Genomic DNA, 22,205 nt, shown 5'->3' with positions numbered 1-22,205 from the left:
TATACGTTCTTGGCAACGTTTTCGACCGACGAACACTGTTTCGATGGTCGGCGGGCAACGGTCGGGCGATATTCGGACCGTGTATGTTGGCAACGTTTTCGACCAACAAATACTTTTTCAAAAGTCGGTGGTCGAATGATCGGGCGATATTCTAATCATGTATTCACACCATAAGTCTTTTACCAGTGTTCAATCCCCTTAAGGTAGGCTCATGTAACCCATGGTCTATGAATACAAGTCCTGTACTGTACTGTACTCCAAAAAAAGGTATTTTTAGGTCAAAACTCATTCCTATTTTCCTTTCTTTCAGGTTTAGGTCTTGCCTTCTCATGTGTTTTAGATGTGTTCAAGAGGTGTTCAGCATGTGTTTGCCTAGTGCTTATCATGTGGTTACACTGACTTGTATTGAGCATCAATAGCAAAGCACAAACTGAGCTCACACTGACTTTCAGCCCCCGTTCACATTGGAGCGACTTGCCATACGATTTGACAAATCCCATGAAAAGTCGCATTCTATTGCCAGCAATCGCACTGTTCAAATCAGTGCAATGCCAACTTTGCGGTGCCACATTGATTGAAAGAGTAGTACATGCTGCACTACTTTTGGCGATTTCGGGTGCAACTTGAGTAGACATCTGTGCATGATGTCTTAAAAGTTGCACCCGAAGTCACACTAAGATGAGGCTTTGAAGTCGTGTGATTTCAGGTGCACGATTTCAAAGCCGCAGTCAATGTGAATGGGGGCTAACTGATCATCAATGCTGTTTACTATGTCTCTTAATACGTCAGTCTCAGAAGGCCTATTTAGCGTGCGTATCACTATTCACTCTCCACTGGACTCCTCTGTGTTTACCATACACTGTGCCTGCATTTTTCATTTCATTCATAAAATCTAGACCTTTGTGTGGAGTCGGCTATGTCCCATAGAATGCTCTGCATAATGCTGCAAAGGGTACTCCACAACTGGGGGGTATTGATTACATGATCACAGATCATCTCTATGAAGATGCAAATAGATATTTATAAAAAAAAAAATGGAGGGGTCCCTTTAGCAACTAGTTAGATCCCTCCTGTCATTTTTACATAGGCTCATTTTTTTCCTTAAAAAAGAGTCCTGTTTAGGGAACTGTGAAATTTACACATGCTTTTATTATTGTATAGAGGGAAAAAAAAATCTTCTGTATCTGATTTTTCTCTCTTGCAGGGAAGTTGTAGAAAAGACTCCAGAGCAATTTAAGATTGCTTGTCTCTCTGACATCTGCCAGCTCTTTCCTGACCCCAGTCCTTTTCATGCTGCCTTTGGCAATAGGCCCAATGTAAGTATAAAGTAGCCAGGGTGGAGAATTAAAAGTTTACAGTAGGCAGTAAAGGTGATTGCACATTGGCTGCGTTTAATTGTTTGTTGAACCTCAAAGTCTGCATTTACGGCATGATTGGGAATTATAGGTGGCCTACAGCAGGCTTTTGCGTACAATGGGAGAAATCTATGTGTACAGAGTAAAGCTGGCCATAGATGGTTCAAATCTCGGCCGGTTCAGCAGGGACTGGCTAAAGCCTCGTACACACGATCAGATTATCGAACGATCTGTCGTCCGTTTTTTGTTGCATGCTAGTCTGATGTGGAAAGTGAAGAGGTTATTTTCATACGAAAATTCTTGTACGACAGAATTCAACTTCAGAAGTGATGTCATGTGTTGAATTGTTTTGTTTTGTGTTCTTTCGTTTCTGAGCATGCCTAGTCTTGCTCTTACGATTTTTTTCGGACGAAAACTGTACTAATTAAATGAAAATCGGACGTTCTGTTAACGTACGATAAAAATTTTATAGCCTGCACATCCAATTTTTGTCGTCTGAAAATCCGTAATCGGCTGTCGAAAGCACCATACTAACAATCTGAAAATCGTCAGATCGTTCGTCGGACGAAATTTTCCTTTCCGATTTTCGTATCGTGTGTACGGGCCTTAAGATTCTAACCATCTGTGGGCAGCCTGAATGTGCCCAAGTCGATACATTGATTGACTTGGGTGCAACCAACTTGTTAGAGTTTTTAATGCGATTATTGCCAGCATCTATAGCTGCTAGCAATAATCACTGTATTCTTCCTGCAGAGATGGCTCCCCATACCCCCCTACCAGGAGAACACAGTAATGCTGCGGGAGGTATTCCACACAGTCAGTGTTGATGGGGGAATCAATACATCTTTCCTGCAACTTGACACTTTGGGTCCAATTTGGACATTTTCACTTAGGGGTGTGCTCACTTTTGTTGCCAGCAGTTTAGACACTAATGGCTGTGTTGAGTTATTTTGAGGGGACAGCAAATTTACACTATTAGGGTCCATGTACACTGCAACTTGTAAACGGCCGTTTAGGAGCAGTTGGGCGTTTTTTTCAGAAGCCCCTGAACCCTCCTCTGTTATCTTATCTGTCCATGTACACAGGGTCGTTTACAGTCATTTGCAGGCAGTTGAGTTTAGGGACGTTTTTTGGAAAGCAATTATTTGCGTTCGAACGTGTGTTTCACAGCGTTTCAAACGCAAAAACGCGACCGAACGCGGCCGAACGCGATGACCCGCGTTTAGCGATTGCGTTTTTCCATTTTAAAGGGGAATGATTTTTTTTACCTCTAGGAACGGTTTTAAACACAAACGCCCGCTAAACGCGGGTGCAAACGCTACACAACGGATGTTTTAAACTTCCTAAAAATTCCAGCATTTGAAGGGACTTTTTTTAGCGTCCCGTGTACCTGGAGCCTTCTACAAGCTGTACACTCACTACTTTACATTGTAGCAAAGTGTAATTTCTTCAGTGTTGTCACATGAAAAGATAGAATAAAATATTTACAAAAATGTGAGGGGTGTACTAAATTTTGTGAGATGCTGTATGTTTTAGTGCTGTTTATAAGGAATAAAGAAAATCTACTATACTTTTTTGATAAGGCTCCTTTTTTATATTTGTCTTTTTACCCAGGGCCGCTGATAGGGGGGGACCACCAGCCCTCTTGTAGGGGGCCCGAGCACACAGGGGGGCCCACACAGAGAGGGGGGATTAGTAATGGACAACAAATACAGAAATCTTCCTCCAGCACCTGAATCTGATCTGTCTCTCTCCCTGCTATCAGCTTTTATCTGTTGAGAAAGAGACAGTCGTCCCTCACTAATCCCCTCCCTTGTGTGGCCCCCCTCCCAGCACTTATCTCTGCTCAGGAGTTTATTTGTAACTTTGTTTCTCTCTCTCTGTCTCTCTGATCACTGAGCTCCAACTGCCCAGCCTGTATATTTTTCTCATCTCATCTTCTTTTTTATTTAACAAATTTTTTTTTTTAGATTTAGCAGGAATTATGCGAGTTATGTTATATTTGTGTCTGCTAATAGTGATTTTGTTGTAATTTTAGCTAAATATATCTTTAATATTTTCTTGGGGGGCCCTGCCAGGTAGTCTGTACGGGGCCCCGCGATTTCTAACAGCAGCCCTGCTTTTACCCACGAGTAGTAAGTCTGTGTGCAGAGGGTGCCTGGCTGCTATATTTGTGTATAATGGGGGACTAGTGAAAGACGAGCCATGCGGGATCAGTGAATTCAGGATGGAGAGCCGGAACTCCATTACAGAGGAGTATGCAGAAACCCAATCTGATGAGAGAAGGGGGCTGCATTGTATGGAAATATATGTGAACATAGCATGAGAAATAAGCCCTGTTCTCCCCCTCTAACCATTTCCTTGTTTGTCTACCCCTCCATCTTCCCATTCTTCTGTACTCGTGCCAATCACCCACTCATCGCAGGATGTCCTAGCCTACAGGGAAGTGGGGGTGCCAGAATCTCGGATCTTCACTGTCAACCCAAAGGGAGAGCTGACCCAGGACCTGAACTCTGGCTTCAAATCCTCGTGAGTTTTTGGGCTGTTAGCTATGAGGAGGGAGGAGGGGGATCTGTAACATCACAGCCATATGTAGTCACACATGTTTCTTCCCACAATGTCCAGATCCTCTCACCTGCTTCTATAATCTCATGTATTTTACTTTATTTCCCAGTTGCTGAGATATGTGTTGCCAAAGAGAATCAACACTTACACTGCTCACATAATCTGTTCCTCTGCTATGCGCTTATGACATTACATTACATAATAACAATCGTTTTAAAGAGACAGTCCACCCAAAAGTCATTATTTATAGAGGGTTTGTTGCGGTGTCACCTGCTGGCTTTTTATTTCCCATGGGGACTCTAGTTTTTTTGTCGTTGCCTCTGTTACTACCCACCAATCATATGGCTGCTACAAAATGGGTGTTCCCAACACTTCTTATTATGTCCTTTATATTATAAAGCCCAACTCCAGAAAAAACGTGTGGATTTCTAGTCAATGGAATAGGGATATGTTGAAATTTGTCATGTTTTATTGCTGGCTGCTTTCCTTGTTGGGAAGGATTCTTTTTACAGAGACCACATTCCCATATGCTTACCATGAGTAACCATCTTTTCAAAAGAATATATGTAAAAATGTAACAGTATGTAAACCCAACATTTCACATTCCCGATATATGTCTGCCGTAACATGCACTTGTATGAGAAAGTGTCCTGTTCTCTTTGTATTGAACAAGATAATCCACAGACCTATATCTCCCTATGTGGGTAGGTGCCACATCCCGAAAAGCAAGAGCTACGAAAAAGGAGGATCCCCTAAGGGTATGGGATTTTATCGGCACTCAGAAAATTGCAAAAATGTATAAAAAATAAATGTTTATTGCATACTCGTATAAATATTAACACAAACATTTTTTATGATTTTTTTATGTTAATATTTATACGAGTATGCAATAAACATTTATTTTTTTTATACATTTTTGCAATTTTCTGAGTGCCGATAAAATCCCATACCCTTAGGGGATCCTCCTTTTTCTTAGTTCTCTTTGTATTGTTTCCATTTTGTAAAATCCCTGGCGTTCCTGCCCATCCCTCTTCTTTCCTATTTGCTGGGAACTCCGCCTGATCTTCTCCATTGTTTAGACTTGTCCTGACTCGCTCAGTGTACTACTGTTCCTCCTCCCCTAGCTCTTATTCAGCTGAGAACATGGGAGGAAATGCGATCACTTATAAAAAAGGGAAAAAGGGTATTTATAATAAAAAAGGGTATTTATAATGTTTTTTTTTTTTTTTTTTCTATCTAGTATACACTAATGTTTTACCTTTCATTTCTGTTTGAAACTGAATGGGTTGTTTTGCAAGTTGAGGGTTCCTGGCCCCACTCCTTAAAGCGGAGTTCCACTGGCTTTTGTGTTTATTAAAAGTCAGCAGCTACAAAAAGTGTAGCTGCTGACTTTTAATAAACACACATTTACCTGTCCCACTGTCCAACAATGCGGCCAGCAGGAGCCTCTGTTCTCTCTGTCTTTTCCCCGTAGCGCCGGCATCTCTAATGTGGGCACCCACCCGGCTGTGACAGCTTGCGGCTTCACAGCCAGGTGCACAGTGCGCATGCCCTAGGGGACTGCTGAGAATTGCACTTTCTAGATTCCCTGGGTTACCCGTAGCAACAGTCTGTGGAAACTTTGCACTTTAGACGCTTGGCTCAGACAATGAACAGTCCAGGGGATTTGGCTTTTGTGTTTTATTTAGAACTGGGATAGGAGAAGGGATGAGTGGGACACTTCAACTATGAACAAATCTGAGGACAACTAGCTGTAGTGTGCGGCAAGGCCGCTGCTTCACCTTGCCACTGAAGTGAAGGTAAAGAATATGATCCTGTTATAGTTTCTCTTCAGGGTCCTAATTTGGCACCCCCTTTCTCACTTGCTGCGTGTGCTAGCTCCTGTCCACTGACTCTCCACTGGAGTGGTCCCCTTCCTGGGCAGACCCCTGGCAAGCTTCCCGGTACTCACGGACACTGTTTTTCCAAGGTTGCTCTGCCTTCAACTCCAATTGTCAGCTTCCACAGGACCTCCTGGCTCAGCACCACACTTCTGGCTTACTGGGCCGACTGCCTGTGACCACCTTCCATACAGACAGGAGGAGAGACAGCGGACACCCTCCTCCTGGGACCTGGCTTCCCACCCAACGACACCCTGTCACATGTGCCCTTGGCTTTTATAGCATATTCCAGGATGCACCACTGTTTGTGCCAACCCACTGGGATAGTTACAAAAGCCAGTATGTCACTGGCTGGGTTTCTTCCACCTTCCAACAGGCTCCCCTATTGGATACAGTGGGGACACTCCCTCAGCCCAGATGAATCACACATGGACACATGCAACAGGCCTAACTACTGATCAGGCTCCCCTGATAAGCAGATGGAGCAGACTATGGTTTACCTGCTGCTCCTCCCCTGTTATGCAGGCAGAGCAAACTTATCCTTCCTAACTAGCACCTATCTAGGAGGGTGCTACACGCGCGTCACGCTGCACGTCCTGAATGGACGGGCAATCTTCTGGGACCTGTGACGTGTCCCAGAAGATTGCAGGGAGGGAGGGGGAGAGGAGAACTTCTGCCCGGGCCACCTAGGCGGCCCGAGCGGAAGTGGGAGCGAGTACCTGTCAAAACTAGGTAACCGCCCCCCCCAAAAAAAATGACAAAATCAAACATGTCAGGGGGTCAGGGCCACTTAAGGTGGAAATTCTATTTTTGAGTGGAACTCTGCTTTAACAACCTATTGACTGTGCACTCAGCGGGATGCCAAGCGCACAGAAAATTCGGGTGTTCAGTGAACACCTGAGTATGCGATGTTAGGGTCTGAACTTATGCTCGGCCTGAACTGTTCGCTTATCCCTAATTATGATGTTGAACAGACCCAACACTGCTGGTGCACGCCGCTGTCCTAGATCTGACATCAGCTGTCTTAGAAAGACTCAAAACTGTCCCTCAAATGGCACTCTGCTATTCCTATTCCTCTGCTATGATTTATTTATATTTGAGGCTCACTGAAGAAACTCTCAATGATCTGATTGCAATCAGTCAATGAGAGTGCCAACTGAAAAATCCTTAGGAGTCCAAAGTCTTTTTTGTTCAAATGGTTACAACAAGCAGGGCAAAACGCAGCCAATGCATTTTAGGGGCCACCTGATCCTCATTTACCAGGGCTGGGTGAAATAGCAGAATAATAAATGGAACTAAAAATACTCCAAAGCAGACTGATCTGCAGGCAGAGGATGTTATAGATAACAGTCAGTGTTGGTGTTCACGGTAGAAGTGGCAAGAATCTGATGACAGGGCAGAGAGGCTGATAGTAGGAGCTGACACACAGCAGGGTACTGGATAATGCCAGCAGTGACACCCCCCCCCCCCCCCCCTGCACACATTACAACAAGCTTGGGCTTTTTACATTTTTGTGCATTAACGACGCTGCTCCAACAATAATTACTACTTATACTACTTAGCAATATTACTTTATGGGTGCACGGATAATAAATCACTGACTTTGCAAATTGAGTTTACTAACAAGGAGTGGGCAGAACAGGGATTGGATGAGACAGCAGTTGACACTTCCATGAAGTGGTCACATTTCTAATAAAGTTACATGGGCCACAACATGGGGGGGGGACATTTTTTTTAAAGGTGGAAAAAACATGTAAGTATTATCCTCTACTGCTGCAAGGTTTTCACTTAAAGTGGTTATAGGCCCTTATACAGGGCTTTTTTTTCTTAGAGAGTAGGTGCAGGGACTCCCCACCTTTTGAGTCACCCTTTGTCTCTGTCCCCTACCCACCTCCAAGCACTTTCCCTTGGTTTCACCACCTACCCACCTCCAAGCACTGTCCCTTGGTTCCACCACCTACTCGCCTCCAAGCACTGTCCCTTGGTTCCACCACCTACTCACCTCCAAGCACTGTCCCTTGGTTCCTCCACCTACCCACCTCCAAGCACTGTCCCTTGGTTCCACCACCTACCCACCTCCAAGCACTGTCCCTTGGTTCCACCACCTACTCACCTCCAAGCACTGTCCCTTGGTTCCACCGCCTACCCACCTCCAAGAACTGTCCCTTGGTTCCACCACCTACCCACCTCCAAGCACTATCCCTTGCTTCCACCACCTACTCACCTCCAAGCACTGTCCCTTGATTCCACCACCTACTCATCTCCCAAGCACTGTCTCTTGGTTCCACCACCTACTCACCTCCAAGCACTGTCCCTTGGTTCCACCACCTACTCACCTCCAAGCACTGTCCCTTGGTTCCACCACCTACTCACCTCCAAGCACTGTTCCTTGGTTCCCCCACCTACTCACCTCCAAGCACTGTTCCTTGGTTCCACCACCTACTCACCTCCAAGCACTGTCCCTTGGTTTCACCACCTACTCACCTCCAAGCACTGTCCCTTGGTTCCACCACCTACCCACCTCCAAGCAATGTCCCTTGGTACCACCACCTACTCACCTCCAAGCACTGTCCCTTGGTTCCACCACCTACTCACCCCCAAGCACTGTCACTTGGTTCCACCACCTTCTCACCTCCAAGCACTGTCCCTTGGTTCCACCACCTACTCACCTCCAAGCACTGTCCCTTGCTTCCACCACCTACTCACCTCCAAGAACTGTCACTTGGTTCCACCACCTACTCACCTCCAAGCATTGTCACTTGGTTCCACCACCTACTCACCTCCAAGCACTGTCCCTTGGTTCCACCACCTACTCACCTCCAAGCACTGTAACTTGGTTCCACCACCTACTCACCTCCAAGCACTGTCCCTTGGTTCCACCACCTACTCACCTCCAAGCACTGTCCCTTGGTTCCACCACCTACTCATCTCCAAGCACTGTCCCTTGGTTCCACCACCTACTAATCTCCAAGCACTGTCTCTTGGTTCCACCACGTACTCAACTCTTAGCAGCGTCCCGTGGTTCTACCCCCTACTCACCTCCCAGCACCACACCTTTTAAAGAATACAAAACCAAGTATCATTTTGTGGTGGTAAGTAAAAAAGCAGTAAAATAGAGCCAGCAACAGTAAATCACCCGCACAACAATAGACCACCCCACAGCAACAATGAATGCACCCCAGCTACCATAGATTTCCAGCAGCAGCAACAGATCCCCTAGCAACCAGCATCAATAGATCCTCCAGCAGCCAGCAACAATAGACCCCTCCCTTAACAATAGATCCCTCACAGAAACAACTGAGCCCCCAGCAGCATAAGACCCCCCAGCAACAATAGACCCTCATGCAAAAATAGATTCCCACCACTGACAATAGACCCTCCAGCGGTCATCAACAAAAAACCCTCCAGCACACCCCAGCACCCCTTGCCATTACATTTAGTGCTGGAGGTGCCCGTACTAGTGCAGAGATGTCCCCAACTATTCACCGGCAACAGCGCTTGTTCGGGTTCGCCGCAGTGGGCGAACATATGCGATGTTCGGTCCGCCCCCTATACGTCATCATTGAGCAAATTTTTGACCCTGAACCTCACAGTCAGCAGACACATTCCAGCCAATCAGCATACCCTCCCTCCCAGACCCTCCCACCTCCTATAAAAAAGCAAGGACAGCATCCATCTTAGATTCATTCTGAAGCTGCAGTGTTAGTTAGAGCAGGGAGAGTGCTGCTGCTGCTGAATTAATAGCTAGGCCAGTGTCCTGTGTCCACTCCAGTCCTCAAAGACTCATCTGCTGTAAGGACAGCGTCCTGACAGCACCCCAAAAAGCCCTTTTTAGGGCTGGTACATCAGTCTGCTTTATATATATATATATATATATATATATATATTGCAGTTGCCTGCCCGTGTGTGAGAGGCCACAGGCCCACAGACTGTACTGTGTGCACACCACTCATATAGGGTGGCACAGTACATTGCACGGCACATGCGCCGTGCCCCAAATTGGAAGTAAGTGGACCAACCAACCATCTTTTTCCATCTCCCAGTTCCTAAAATCTATTCCATACACCGGCCCCTGATAAGGGACGTAACAGGGATTAAACTGATAAGAATAGTACTACTTAACACACCACTCATATAGGGTGGCACAGTACATTGCATGGCGCACGCGCAGTTCCTCAAATTGGAAGTAAGAGGACCGACCAACCATCTTTTTCTATTTTCCGGTTCCTAAAATCTATTCCATACACCGGCCCCTGATAGGGGACGTAGCAGGGATTAAACTGAAAAGAATAGTACTACTTAACACACCACTCATATAGGGTGGCCCAGTACATTGCACGGCGCACGCGCAGTGCCCCAAATTGGTAGTAAAAGGACCGACCAACCATCTTTTTCCATCTCCCGGTTCCTAAAATCTATTCCATACACTGGCCCCTGATAGGGGACAAAACAGAGAATAAACTGGTAAGAACAGATTTTTTTAATTTAAAAAAAAGAGGACAGCCTCTGCGGAGCTGGGTATTTTTTGGCCATGTTACTGAACGCTCATGCACAATGGCTGTAGGCTCATGCGTCCTTTTGCGGAGGTGACAAACCTGGTGGTCAGACGAACCCAAGGCAACATCATCGACCTCATCCCATATGCGTTTTTTCTGGAGCGTGCCCTGCGAAGAGTGCTGGATCAGACCGTAGATGAGCATGAAGAGGAAGAGTTGTGGTCACCATCACCACCAGAAGCAGCCTTGTCGTCGTTGATTGCTGGACCTGCGGCAACGCAAAGAGAGGAGTCTGAAGAAGAGTCAGAGGAGGAAGGTGGCTTTGAGGAGGTGGAAGACCAACCACAGCAGGCGTCCCAGGGGGCTTGTTGTCACCTTTCGGGGACCCTTGGTGTTGTACGTGGCTGGGTGGAGGAAGAGACCTTCAATGATGTCAGTGAGGATAAGGAACGGGACATGGCTAGCTTGGTATCCAACCTTGTGCAAATGGGGAGTTTGCGGTTGTGCAAATGGACTGTTAAACAGGGAGTTTGGTCTGTCAGTGTTTGGTCTGTCACTGTGAAGCGGGCGTAACCCTTACACTACCTGATAGATACAACATCATACCTGATCGTATACACACACTGGATGTTTTAAAGCACGTTATTCCAAACAATTTAGGAATGTTAGGTGATCTATGCCCTTTATGGATTAAAACCCGACTCTGCGTCAACTACGTAATTTTCCATGGGAGTTTTGCCATGGATCCCCCTCCGGCATGCCACAGTCCAGGTGTTTGTCCCCTTGAAACAACTTTTCTTATTAGTGCTTATTAGTACACATCTATATCCTTTGATTCCTTAGCGCGGATTCTATTATCTTTTTATTTGCGGAAATTTGCGTTCGCCGTGCGCGAACGGAAAATTTTATTTGGCATACCCCCACATTTCCCGCTGAAAAAAAGCCCTACCTTAACATATATACACAGTGAATTGACTGGCCTCAGGTGATACACAGAGATATAACAAATCATCCTACATAAGTTATACCTCTTTATCCACAGCCATCTCTCCCCTACATCTGTTCAAAGTGCAGAATTTACACAGGATCTCTTGGCTCTAAAAAGCAGTGGGTGGGGAGCTGAGGTTACTGTACATCAGTGAGGAGAGCTCTGAGAACTGATTGGAGTTAAGGGACGTCCCTCCTCCCCCCCCCCTCCCCCTTTCACACAGCATACAGGAGCTAAGGGCTGCCAATCACAGACTGCGCCCTCCCCTGTCACCATTTTTCTCTTGGTGTCAGGAAAACTTGTCAGAAGTGACCCATGCTGATAGCAGAGAAACAAAGTAGCAGATAGAAGTAACACTTAGTGCTCTGGATTGAGACAAGCACACACTATGGATGGATATGCTATGTTCATATTTCATGCCTGAGGTTTACAGCCACTTTAAAGACCTCATACACACTGAATGTTTTGCTATCTCTTCTAGATGCCTTTCCTCCTTTCAGCTGTGTTTTGGCAGAAAAAAACACTTGACACCTGTAAACATGTGTAACGCACTTAGGAGCGTTTAGGGACGTTAAGCTCTTGAGTGACCGTCTGGTGACCGTGACAGCGTATCGTTACTTCCTGCCCCGGTAACAGTGTCACCTGGATAGGAAATGGGGAAATCTCTTCTGTGGTGACACAAACAGAAACAAAATAACAGTGGTTCTAGCCTTCTGATACTATATCCAAAAATATGTAGCAGGTGGTAGGATTAATATCCGTCTTAGAGAGTGGGAGCTCCTTGCAATAGCCAGATGTGCAGAACTGGGAACTCAAGTGCATGCAGTGTATTATATTAACCACTTGCCGACTGCCTAACTGGGAAAATACGTCATTACTTTGATGGTAAATACCGAGTTTATGGCTGCAGCTTGATGCCATAATCCCAGTATAATTTTTTCCCTGGGGCGCCAGTCTTTCTCATTAAAGTTTTTACAAACGGTGGAAGGGGTAGTCGCCCCAAGAACTTGGCCTAAAAGGATGAAAATTTTTGATTTTTAAATATTTTTTTGGGGAATGTTATATAGCAGAATGTAAAAAATATTGTTTTTTTTTTTTTTCAGAAATGTCGCTCTTTTTTTGTTTATAGCGTCAAAAATAAAAATTGCACAGGTGATCAAATACCACCAAAAGAAAGCTCTGTTTGTGGGAAAAAGGACATCAATTTTATTTCAGCATAGCTTTGCACGACCGCGCAATTTTCCGTTAAAGTAACGCAGTGCCGAATCGAAAAAAATGGCTTGGTCATTAAGGGGGCAAATCCTTCCGGTCCAGAATTGGTTAAAGTGTATTTTTCACAAAAAACTGGGTTTGAAAGACCGCTGCGCAAAAACTGTGTGACCATAAAAAATTGCAACGACCACAATTTTATTCTCTAGGGTCTTTGCTAAAAAAAGCAAAAAAAAAAAAACGATATGATGTTTGTGGGGTTCTAAGTAATTTTCTAGCCAAAAATATAGATTTTTACTTGTAAACAACAAGCGTCATAAAAAGGCCCGGTCAGAAAGTGGCAGTTGAAGGGGGTTGTAAACCCTCATTTTTTTAAATAAAAATAACAAACAGGCCTATATTTACCTGCTCTGAGCAATTGTTTTGCACGGCGCAGCCCTGAATCTTCTTCTTCTGCGGTGCCCCGCCGGTGCTCTAGGCCCCTCCTCTTCATTGGGTGCCCCCCACGGGAAGCCGCTTTCTCTGGGGGCACCCCTGCAGGCTTACTACCAAGTCCTGCTGCTGCGTCCATTGACACAGACAGCTGGACTCTTCCCCACCCCTCCTCGCTAGTGTGTCACTGGATTTGATTGGCAGCAGTGGGAGCCAATGACTCCTGCTGCTGTCAATCTGTCCAATGAGTAGAGAGACAGCAGCTGGAGCCGCTGCGCTTGTGCTCATCGCTGGATCAGATCTGGCACAGGTAAGAAAAAGGGGGGTCTGGGGGAGTGCAGCACAGAAGGTTTTTCACCTTAACCATTTTTGGACCGAAAGATTTTCCCCCTTCATGACCAGGCCATATTTTGCGATTTGGCACTGCGTTAATTTAACGGAAAATTGCGCGGTTGTGCGATGCTGTACCCAAATAAAATTGATATCCCTTTTTCCCCACAAATAGAGCTTTCTTTTGGTGGTATTTGATCACCTCTGCGGTTTTTATTTTTTGCGCTATAAACAAAAAAAGAGCGACAATTCTGAAAAAAAAAATGTTTCACATTCTGCTATATAACATTACCAAAAAAAAAAAAAATGTAAAAATCAAAATTTTTTAATATTTTAGGCCAATATGTTTTCTGCTACATATTTTTAGTAAAAAAAATCGCAATAAGCCAATTTTGATTGGTTTGCGCAAAAGCTATTGCATCTACTAACTACGGGAAAGATTTATGTCATTTTTATTGTTTTTTTTTTTTTTTACTAGTAATGGCGGCGAGCTGCGATTTTTAGTGGGACTGCGACATTGCGGGGAACAGATCGGACCCCTAACTGACATTTTTGACACTTTTGGGGGGGACCAGTGACATTACTACAGTAATCAGTGCTAAAACTATGCACTGTTACTGTAATAATGACACTGGCAGGGAGGGGTTAACACTGTGGGTGATCAAAGGGTTAAATGTGTACCTAGGGGAGTGATTCTAACTTTGGGGGGGTGTGGCTTGTTAAATGATCATAGAGACCTGTGATCCTATATAGAGGGATCACAGGGATTCTATGATCATTCCAGGGAAAAGAACGGTCAGTTGTGTTTACAACATCTGACCGTTCTTCTCTCTCAGCGGGGAACGATCGCAGTTGTCAGATGGCAATCGGAGCCGCCTGCCCCATGCATCAGATTCCCAGCTGCCGAGTGGGGTCAGGAGCGCGTGCTCGCCCCCTAGCTGCAGGTGCATGACTGACGTAGGTCTACGTCGGTTCGCACGGGAGGCCCGCACTGCCACAGTAAATTAGTGGCGGGCAGTCTGGAAGTGGTTAATGCATATAATGCATTAGGGGGAAAAACCTTGAGGTTTTACAACCACTTTAACATTACACACAATATCTAATACCCCTTGCACTACAGCAAAGCACATTACACCTTTCTCACAGACTCTGCTAGTCTGCCTTTCTTCTCCGTTTCTGGGGAATGACCTTGACCCAGCAGGAACAGAACCCTTTTTATCTGATTGAGACAACAATACCTTCCAATCGGAGAACAATATCTCTATTACCCAGCTATACAGTGGGAGAAACTAGACCAAACTTCATAAGCCCCTTACAAGCAGAGATCTTTCCATGAAACTCCCTGAGAAACATAAGAAGCCGTTATGTAATTGAACTCTTCAGTATTTACCAAAAATTAGATATTTTTCTTTCACCACCTCCTTCCTAAACCTATTCTGACAATTTGCGTGTAAAAATCTACTTTTTTTTTTGCTAGAAAATTACTTAGAACCCCCAAACATTATATATTTTTTTAGCAGAGACCCTACAGAATAAAATGGCGTGTGTTGCAATTTTTTATGTCACGCGGTTTTTCAAACGCAATTTTTTTGGAAAAAAAAAACACATTCATAAATAAAATAAAAAATAAAACAGTAAAGTCTTGAGGTCTGGTTCTAGAATTATTGCTCTCGCTCTGAGGTTTACGACAATACCTCACTTGTGTGGTGCGATCACCGTTTACATATGAGCACGGGAGAAACGTATGCGTTCACATTTGCATGTAAGCACGGTGGGATGGTGGTGCTTTAAATTATTTATTTATTTTTTTAATTTAATTTATACAATTTTTTTTTTTACACATTTTTTTACATTTTTTTTTTGTACAAACTTTTTCGTTATCACAATAATGAACAACATTCCTTGTGATAGTATGGGCCATGACAGGTCCTCTTTATAGAAAGATTTGGGGTCTATTAGACCCGAATTCTCTCCTCTGGCCCTCAATGCAGCCGATCGGACCGAGATCGATCTGATCGGCTGCTTCTCTGGCCGCTGGTGGCCAGGTAAACAAAGGGGCGAAACCGGAAGTGACAAATACTTGTCGCTCCTGGTTTCCAGGGTTTCAGAGGGCAAAGAAGTCAGTTCCTCTCTCTCTGTCCCAGGCAGCCATCGCCGCATCGCTCCCGGCCTCCAAAATGGGACTGGAGAGCCCAGGAGAGGCAGCGGCAGAAAAGGGATTGGGGAACCCCTATCTGCCACCTGCAGAAGTGATCGGTGGCTAATTAGCCACTCAGATCACTTCTGCCTTCTACAGAAACACCGGCTGAAAATACTAATGGTACAGGGATGATGGCTGTAGGTGCAGGCATTACCTGGGTATAAACACTGAAACCCAAGGACGTACAGGTATGTCCTTGGGTGGGAAGTGGGTAAAGATGACCTATGCTTTGGAAGCTGAGCCCAAAAAGGCAAGAAGAAGACAAAGGACTAACCACCAATGTTGCCTTTGGGTTCCCTGCAGCTGATCTTTTCCCACAAATGAGTTTGCATGTCCTGTTCCACACTGTCCAAGAGGTTTTGGAGAGAAGGAGCAATAAAAAAAAGAGTGTAATGGCTCGTTTCCACTGAGCTTTCTGGTACGGTTTGGTTTGGTACGGTGCGCTATTTATGCTGTTTCCATTATGAATGGCACCCTAATTCCGAACCGTTCCGTACCACTTTTTGGTACCCTTTCGTTGGGGTACCAAGCACATTAGTACCGTACCAACAGGGTGGAGCTACACTCTGCAGAACTTTGATTGGTTGACAGAGAATCGTCTATCACAGCTTTCCTGCTACACCACGCCTATCATGAAAGGGTACTATTGGCAGTGGAAACGCAATGTGTACCGTTCCAAACCGTACCGTACTGAACCGAACCGTACCGTACCACTCAGTGGAAATGAGGCATAAGTGTCTGTGAGAAAGCAGGCGTCTACAGCTGATAAAAGTAACTGCTGGAGGCTGTTTTCTCACAGATATGCATACTTTTATTTTTGTTTTTTTTTGCCTATTGAGTCTGGCATTAGTCCAATTTTTATTAGTATACTGAGCCCTAATAAAGGGGTCCCTTAGACTCTTTAATACATGTTGAATTATTTCATTGGATATACTACAATGTATTGAATAATTTGGGTTGTCAACCCTCGGTGTGATGCTCCTATATCTCTTGTCCAAAGCACATCTCTGCGGCCTCTTTGTTCATGAGAGCAGCCTAACCTGGGTTAATACACTCCACTTCAAATATTCCAGCCCCCACCGTGAGAGAAACCCCACTTTGGATCCAGCTCCTCCAACTCATTCTTATTGAGAAATAGAGCTTTGTTTCCTAAAACCAGATCTGTCCCCTTTGTAAGAAGGTGCAGTTTGGCCTCCCTGCACAGGTAGCGCTGTTCAGCAGACGCCATGCAGAGAGGAAAGGGGGGAACCTATTTTCCTCTGAGTCCACCATAGGTGTCATTAGGAGAGCAGCTGTCTGATTGGCAGAGATGTATAGTAACTAAGTAGAACTACTTCACTACTGTACTTAAGTACCGAAAGGCGGTATCTGTACTTTCCTAGAGTAGAATTTTTTTCTCCTACTTCCACTTTTACTTCACTACATTTTTTCAATGATTTCAATACTTTTACTCCGATATTTTTTTTTGTGCTGCATAGTTACTCGTTACTATTATAAAAATTACCACTGCCAGAACAGTAGATGACAGGTTTCATGAAGCTCAAAACGTGTATTATCAGCGCATACGAAAATAAATGCTACTGTATGTATAAATACAAGCTGCATTTGAAATAATAAAAAACAATATGATGTTCAAACTTTTGACTTTTTTCTTTAATAACTACACAGTAACTAACACAGTACTTGTACTTTTACTTTCAGTACTTGAGTAGCAATTTTTTTTTCAAAACTACTGGTACTTTTACTTTCAGTACTTAAGTAGCAAAATTTTTTAAAAAACTACTTGCAATACTTAAGTACAAAAAATGTTGAATACTTTAGTACTTCTACTCAATTCACTTTTTGATCGAGCACTTCCACTTCTACTCAAGTCACTTTTTGATCGAGCACTTGTACTTTTACTCAAGTATGGGTTTCGAGTACTTTATACAACTCTGCTGATTGGACGCTGCTGCCCTGGATGACCTCAGTGGCGAACTTTAGTGTGGGCTGTGCTAAGAAATAGCACTGTCCCCCTTTAGTTGGCATGCATTTGCGAAATGGCTGAGTCAGGGACAGGATCCCGGTGGTCAGGGACAGTGTGTCTAGCTCAGGGAAAGGTTCCAATGGGAAGGAACAGAGTAGAGACCTAATTGCCTGTGCCGCCAGCTAGGAGCCCTTCTGCATTCAGGTGTCATGTTGCCTTACAGCCACCTTTTTTGTCAGATCTTGCCAGGGATCAAAGTTGTTTTCGGGAATCCTCTGCAAATTTCTCTGCCGTGCCAGTTCGACTTTTACCACCTTGTCGGAACATTCATGTTACTGCAATCATTGGTCTTAGTGTGGATTCTCTCTTCTCTGGGTAATAAGCTCCTGGCCCCACCCACACCCTGATGGCTGGTGATTTGGTGATTGTAGGGAGATATTCAAGAAGCACCATAAGAGGTGCAAAAAGCACAGATCCATAAATAAATAAAGCAAAAGTAGAAGATCCTTGCACTTAAGGTCCTTAGATTTGGCTTCATCTCAAGTGAGGAGAGCATTGAGCAGAAGAGGACCATCACCAAATCTTGCTCTAAATCACATGAGACTTTGTAAAACAAAGGATAAAAGATTTGCTGTTTTAGGCTCCATGCACACTAGCGTTTTTCATAAGCTCAAAAAAAGCTAGAAAAAAAACGCTGGATGAGAAATGCTGATAATATCATTTTTGTGTCCGCTTCTTTAGTCAGAAGTTTAGTAGCTTTCAGAAGCATTTAGAAGCTTTTAGGAGCACTAACATTTTATTAGCGTTTTTGCAGTACATGAAAAAAAAAAAAGCTTAAAAAAAATCTGTTAGGCCTCTTTTACACGGGCGTTCCGTGTGTCCGTATATCACCCCATCCGTTTGCGGGTGATATATGGACACAATGCATGTCAATGGGATTGCGGATGTCAGCGGATGACCATCCGCTGACATCCGATTTGCGTCCTTTCAGTTCTGTTCCGTTTTTTGGAACGGAACAGAACCCTATTTTTCTTCCGTTTAAAAAACGGAAAGGACGCAAAATCGGATGTCAGCGGTGTCATCCGCTGACATCCGCAATCCCATAGACATACATTATATCTGTATATCATCCGCAAACGGATGGGATGATATGCGGACATACGGACCGGATGACACAAGTGTCATCCGTGTCCGTAAAAAAAAAAAAAGTGACTGAACGGACGACAAAAACGGAGCGCCCGTAAGAGGCCTAAGAAGCATTTTAGTAGCATTTAGAAGCAGTTGGGCTCCAAATAACTCTACGAAAACAATTATTTTTGTGTGCATGGAGCCTTAAAGGGAACATTTAGATTTGTGCTATTGCTGTACCCTGAAATTTCTGAGTCCATATCTGCTTTAGCATTTTCTTCTACCTACTGATTGTCCCTTATGGCAAAACCTTTTTCCAATACTTAAAGCAAATTTGGTAATGTTATTTCTATGATGATCACTGTTCTCCTTGCTGGAGAAGAAGCTGTACCTGAGAACTTGCAGTGGAAGAATCGCTTTGCTTCATCCACTCTGTGGACCTGTGCATCCTCCACCTCCTCTGCGGCTTATCGTGTTACCTTACAAGTCATCAGCAGGGCAACTCTGACATGAGGAAGCCAAGCTCTTTCATCTACAGAGGTGGCTGTCTCTTCACAGAGACACTGTGCAGAACAAGTAATGGTAAGTTAGTAATGTGGAAAAAATTTGCAGCAGGAAGACTAAAGGCAATACGGAGACTAGCCCTTTGTCCTCTGCTTCCATTTTTGGGCACAACTTCCACGGTATACATAAATGTCCATCAGGCGAGTTGCACAGGAATCAGAATCTGGTCCTAATGCTGCTAAAGTTAAAGTGTTTGTTAACCTAAAAAAACAAAAAACAAAAAAAAAATCAGATCCTGTTCCCTTAGTGCCGGTTTACACTACCGCGACTTGTCAGGGCGACTTGGTTGCCTGACAAGTCGCGGTCCACTCTGTGCTACGGGAACCATTCGAATAGGAGCGACTCAAGTCGTTCCGACTTGTATCGGAGCAACTTGCATTGACTTCCATTATGTGAAGTCCGTGCAAGTTGCGCCGAAGTTGCGGTGTGCGGCGACTTCACAGGTTGCCCCCGAAGTCGTGTCGCCATAGTATGAACCGACTCTAAAAGCATGTGTTTACAGCACAGTGCTTGTGCTGTGTCATTTGCCCCCCTGTATCACCTAAAAAACCTGGCTGATCCTACCAATTTCTACTATCCTCTCTGTAAACTGACCACGGTGTATCATGGCTGCTTGATAACAGTACCAAACCAAAATCACAAGTATTTTGTACAGAACATTTTACATACAGTATATTTCTGTTATTCGTTGTTATTGTGATTTTTTATGACTGTCTATGGTCTTTGTCCTTACAGGTACTCTGGTCTGTGTGACTTGGTGAATGTCATGTTCCCTCCTCTGTCATCTCACTCCACCTCGGCTCTGCTGTCTCCGCATTTTAATGACTTCTCCTTTTGGAGAGACCCAGTGATCAGTATTAGTGAGGAAGAACTTGTACACATTTCCTAAGAATCGTATCTCAGGTGTCATTTTCCCAGGATCTGTATGACCAGTCATGGCCACAGGAGCCATTAGAACCACATTGCTGCAAAGGTATAGAAGGGTCAACTTGTGAACTGATCTACAAACAATGGAAAGCAGAAACAAAAAGGTGTCTTCCACAGCACACATTCCAGATATCAATCTTCTACTGTAGGCTAGGAAATAAAGTCTGAAGTTTAAATGGTTGTTACAGTAAGCTATTCAGCTCTTTCTTTTAAATATATTTTATGTATAAGGCATAAATACTATGTCCTAATGAGTCAATCTTCTCTTCAAGTAGCCATAGCAGGCCCAATGATTAGGTAGGTCAGGATGTTTTAGATGCAATATTGTGGTGATGATTGGAACATCAATTGGTGAGGTGTGTATATTCGGACTCGTTCAATGCTCCAAGAGACTATGCCCTCTTATTTTTTACCAAACAGCCAATTTGTAATTTTTTTTATTTGTGTGTGTGTGTATATATACTTTTATAGATGACCAGTTCATAAACCACAATTGCCTTTATTTCTGAATTGTGTGATTCACCCCAGATCAAACAGATCACAAATATTTAGACAAAGCAAAAACTGCTGCAAAGCTGAATGTCATGTATGTCTAAATAAATTGGAGGGTAATTTCACCATATATTGGGTGATAAAAAATTCTGCACCGAATTGCTACCTGATGTATGACAGCTCAATACTTCCTATCTTAAAAAAAATAAAAACCATACCTGTAAGTGATAAACCATAGATACTCAAACAGTGTAGCAGAAAACAATCAACAATAAAGTATATAAATCATAAAAACCCAAAATAATATTATACCCCTCACTGCAAAAAATATACATTTACTTACTGTGTATATAAATTAGGGATCGACCGATAACCGGCAAGGCCGATATATCGAGGGCCGATATGTACTTTCCCCGATTTATCGGTATCGGCCCCGGAGGTTACTGATATTGCCGATATTACTGTATGTAATATTAGTGTATGTAAAATCCTAGCATCCACTTTATTAGTGTTTTATATAATGTCCAGTGTGTGTTTTTGTAATCTAATAGTGTGAAATACCTTCATTACATCGCCACTTGGCCCTTCCGTTACCCCCAGCTGTCAGTGGGGGAGGAGAGAAGGACAGCAGAGCGGGAGATGTAGTGAAGATATTTCACACTATTCTGATCCAATACCCGGCCCTTCTGTGTACACTGCAGAGGGGAGGGGCTGAGATCCTCCTCTGACAGCCATGAGAGGAGAAAACAGCAGAGCGGGATATTAGCGAGGAGAGTCCGGAGCAGCGATGTAATGAAGGTATTTCCCACTATTCTATTGCAAAAACACACACTGGACATTATATAAAACACTAATAAAGTGGATTCTAGGATTTTATTGACACTAAACTAGGTTCACACGGGATTCCTGGCAGGCAGGGAGGGAAGGGAAGACTGTACATTACAGCTAAAAGACCCACCACACATGTTCAGTACCAGATTTGTGTCAAAAATTTTCTTTATTTTTCAAGACTTTAAATGTGCAAAATATCAGCCAATATCCGATACCGATATGCAATGGCCAAAATATCGGTATGGGTATCAGCAACGAAAAACCAATATCAGTCGGTCCATGATGTAACACTTATTCCAACCGTTCCAATCAGTGAATATATATAAATATATGTTTTCCAATTCGCATTCACAACGATAAATACACTGCTTGCCTCTCCTGAAAATAGAAACGCATCTTACCAAATATAAATTACCTCCACAAAAATGGCAGGTCAGTATACATGGGAAATGTATTATCCAAGTGATCAACACCATCTTAAGCTGGCCATAGATGGGCAAGCTGAATGTACCCAAGTTGATCAATTGACTTGGGTACAACCAGCTTGTCGGATGTTACATGCCATCATTGCTAGCACCTATTATAGCTGCAAGCAGTAATCACTATGTTCTCCTGGCTGGGACAGCTCCCTCCGCCCCCACCAGGAAAACACAATGGCTCGGCACGAGGGATTCCCCCCATCAACACTGACTGTGTGATTGAGGGAATCGACAAATTTTCTTTCTTGCAACCCGTGATTGCAGGACAGAAAATTGCTCCATCTATGGCTTTATAGTGATAGTGAAACCAACTCCATATCTTAATCTAGAGAACTCATATAATCAGCAAAGATAAGGAATGCA

The 22,205-nt window shown here is 43.9% G+C and overlaps 1 protein-coding gene across 1 annotated transcript in view; it reads left to right on the top strand.

Moving 5' to 3' along the window:
* Window positions 1-20,160, top strand: part of LPIN3 (lipin 3) — an 87,065-nt gene extending 66,905 nt beyond the window's left edge. The window contains exons 18-20 of the mRNA XM_082272056.1: window positions 1,205-1,316; window positions 3,781-3,884; window positions 19,849-20,160. Coding sequence (XP_082128182.1) covers window positions 1,205-1,316; window positions 3,781-3,884; window positions 19,849-20,002 — 370 coding nt within the window. The 3' untranslated portion in view covers window positions 20,003-20,160. The remainder of the gene's footprint in view (window positions 1-1,204; window positions 1,317-3,780; window positions 3,885-19,848) is intronic.
* Window positions 20,161-22,205: the final 2,045 nt, after the last annotated feature.

The sequence above is a fragment of the Pelophylax lessonae genome (genome assembly GCF_965119305.1).
Source record: "Pelophylax lessonae genome assembly, chromosome: 11".
NCBI classification, from domain to species: Eukaryota; Metazoa; Chordata; class Amphibia; order Anura; family Ranidae; genus Pelophylax; species Pelophylax lessonae.
This window is presented reverse-complemented; position numbering and strand designations above follow the sequence as displayed.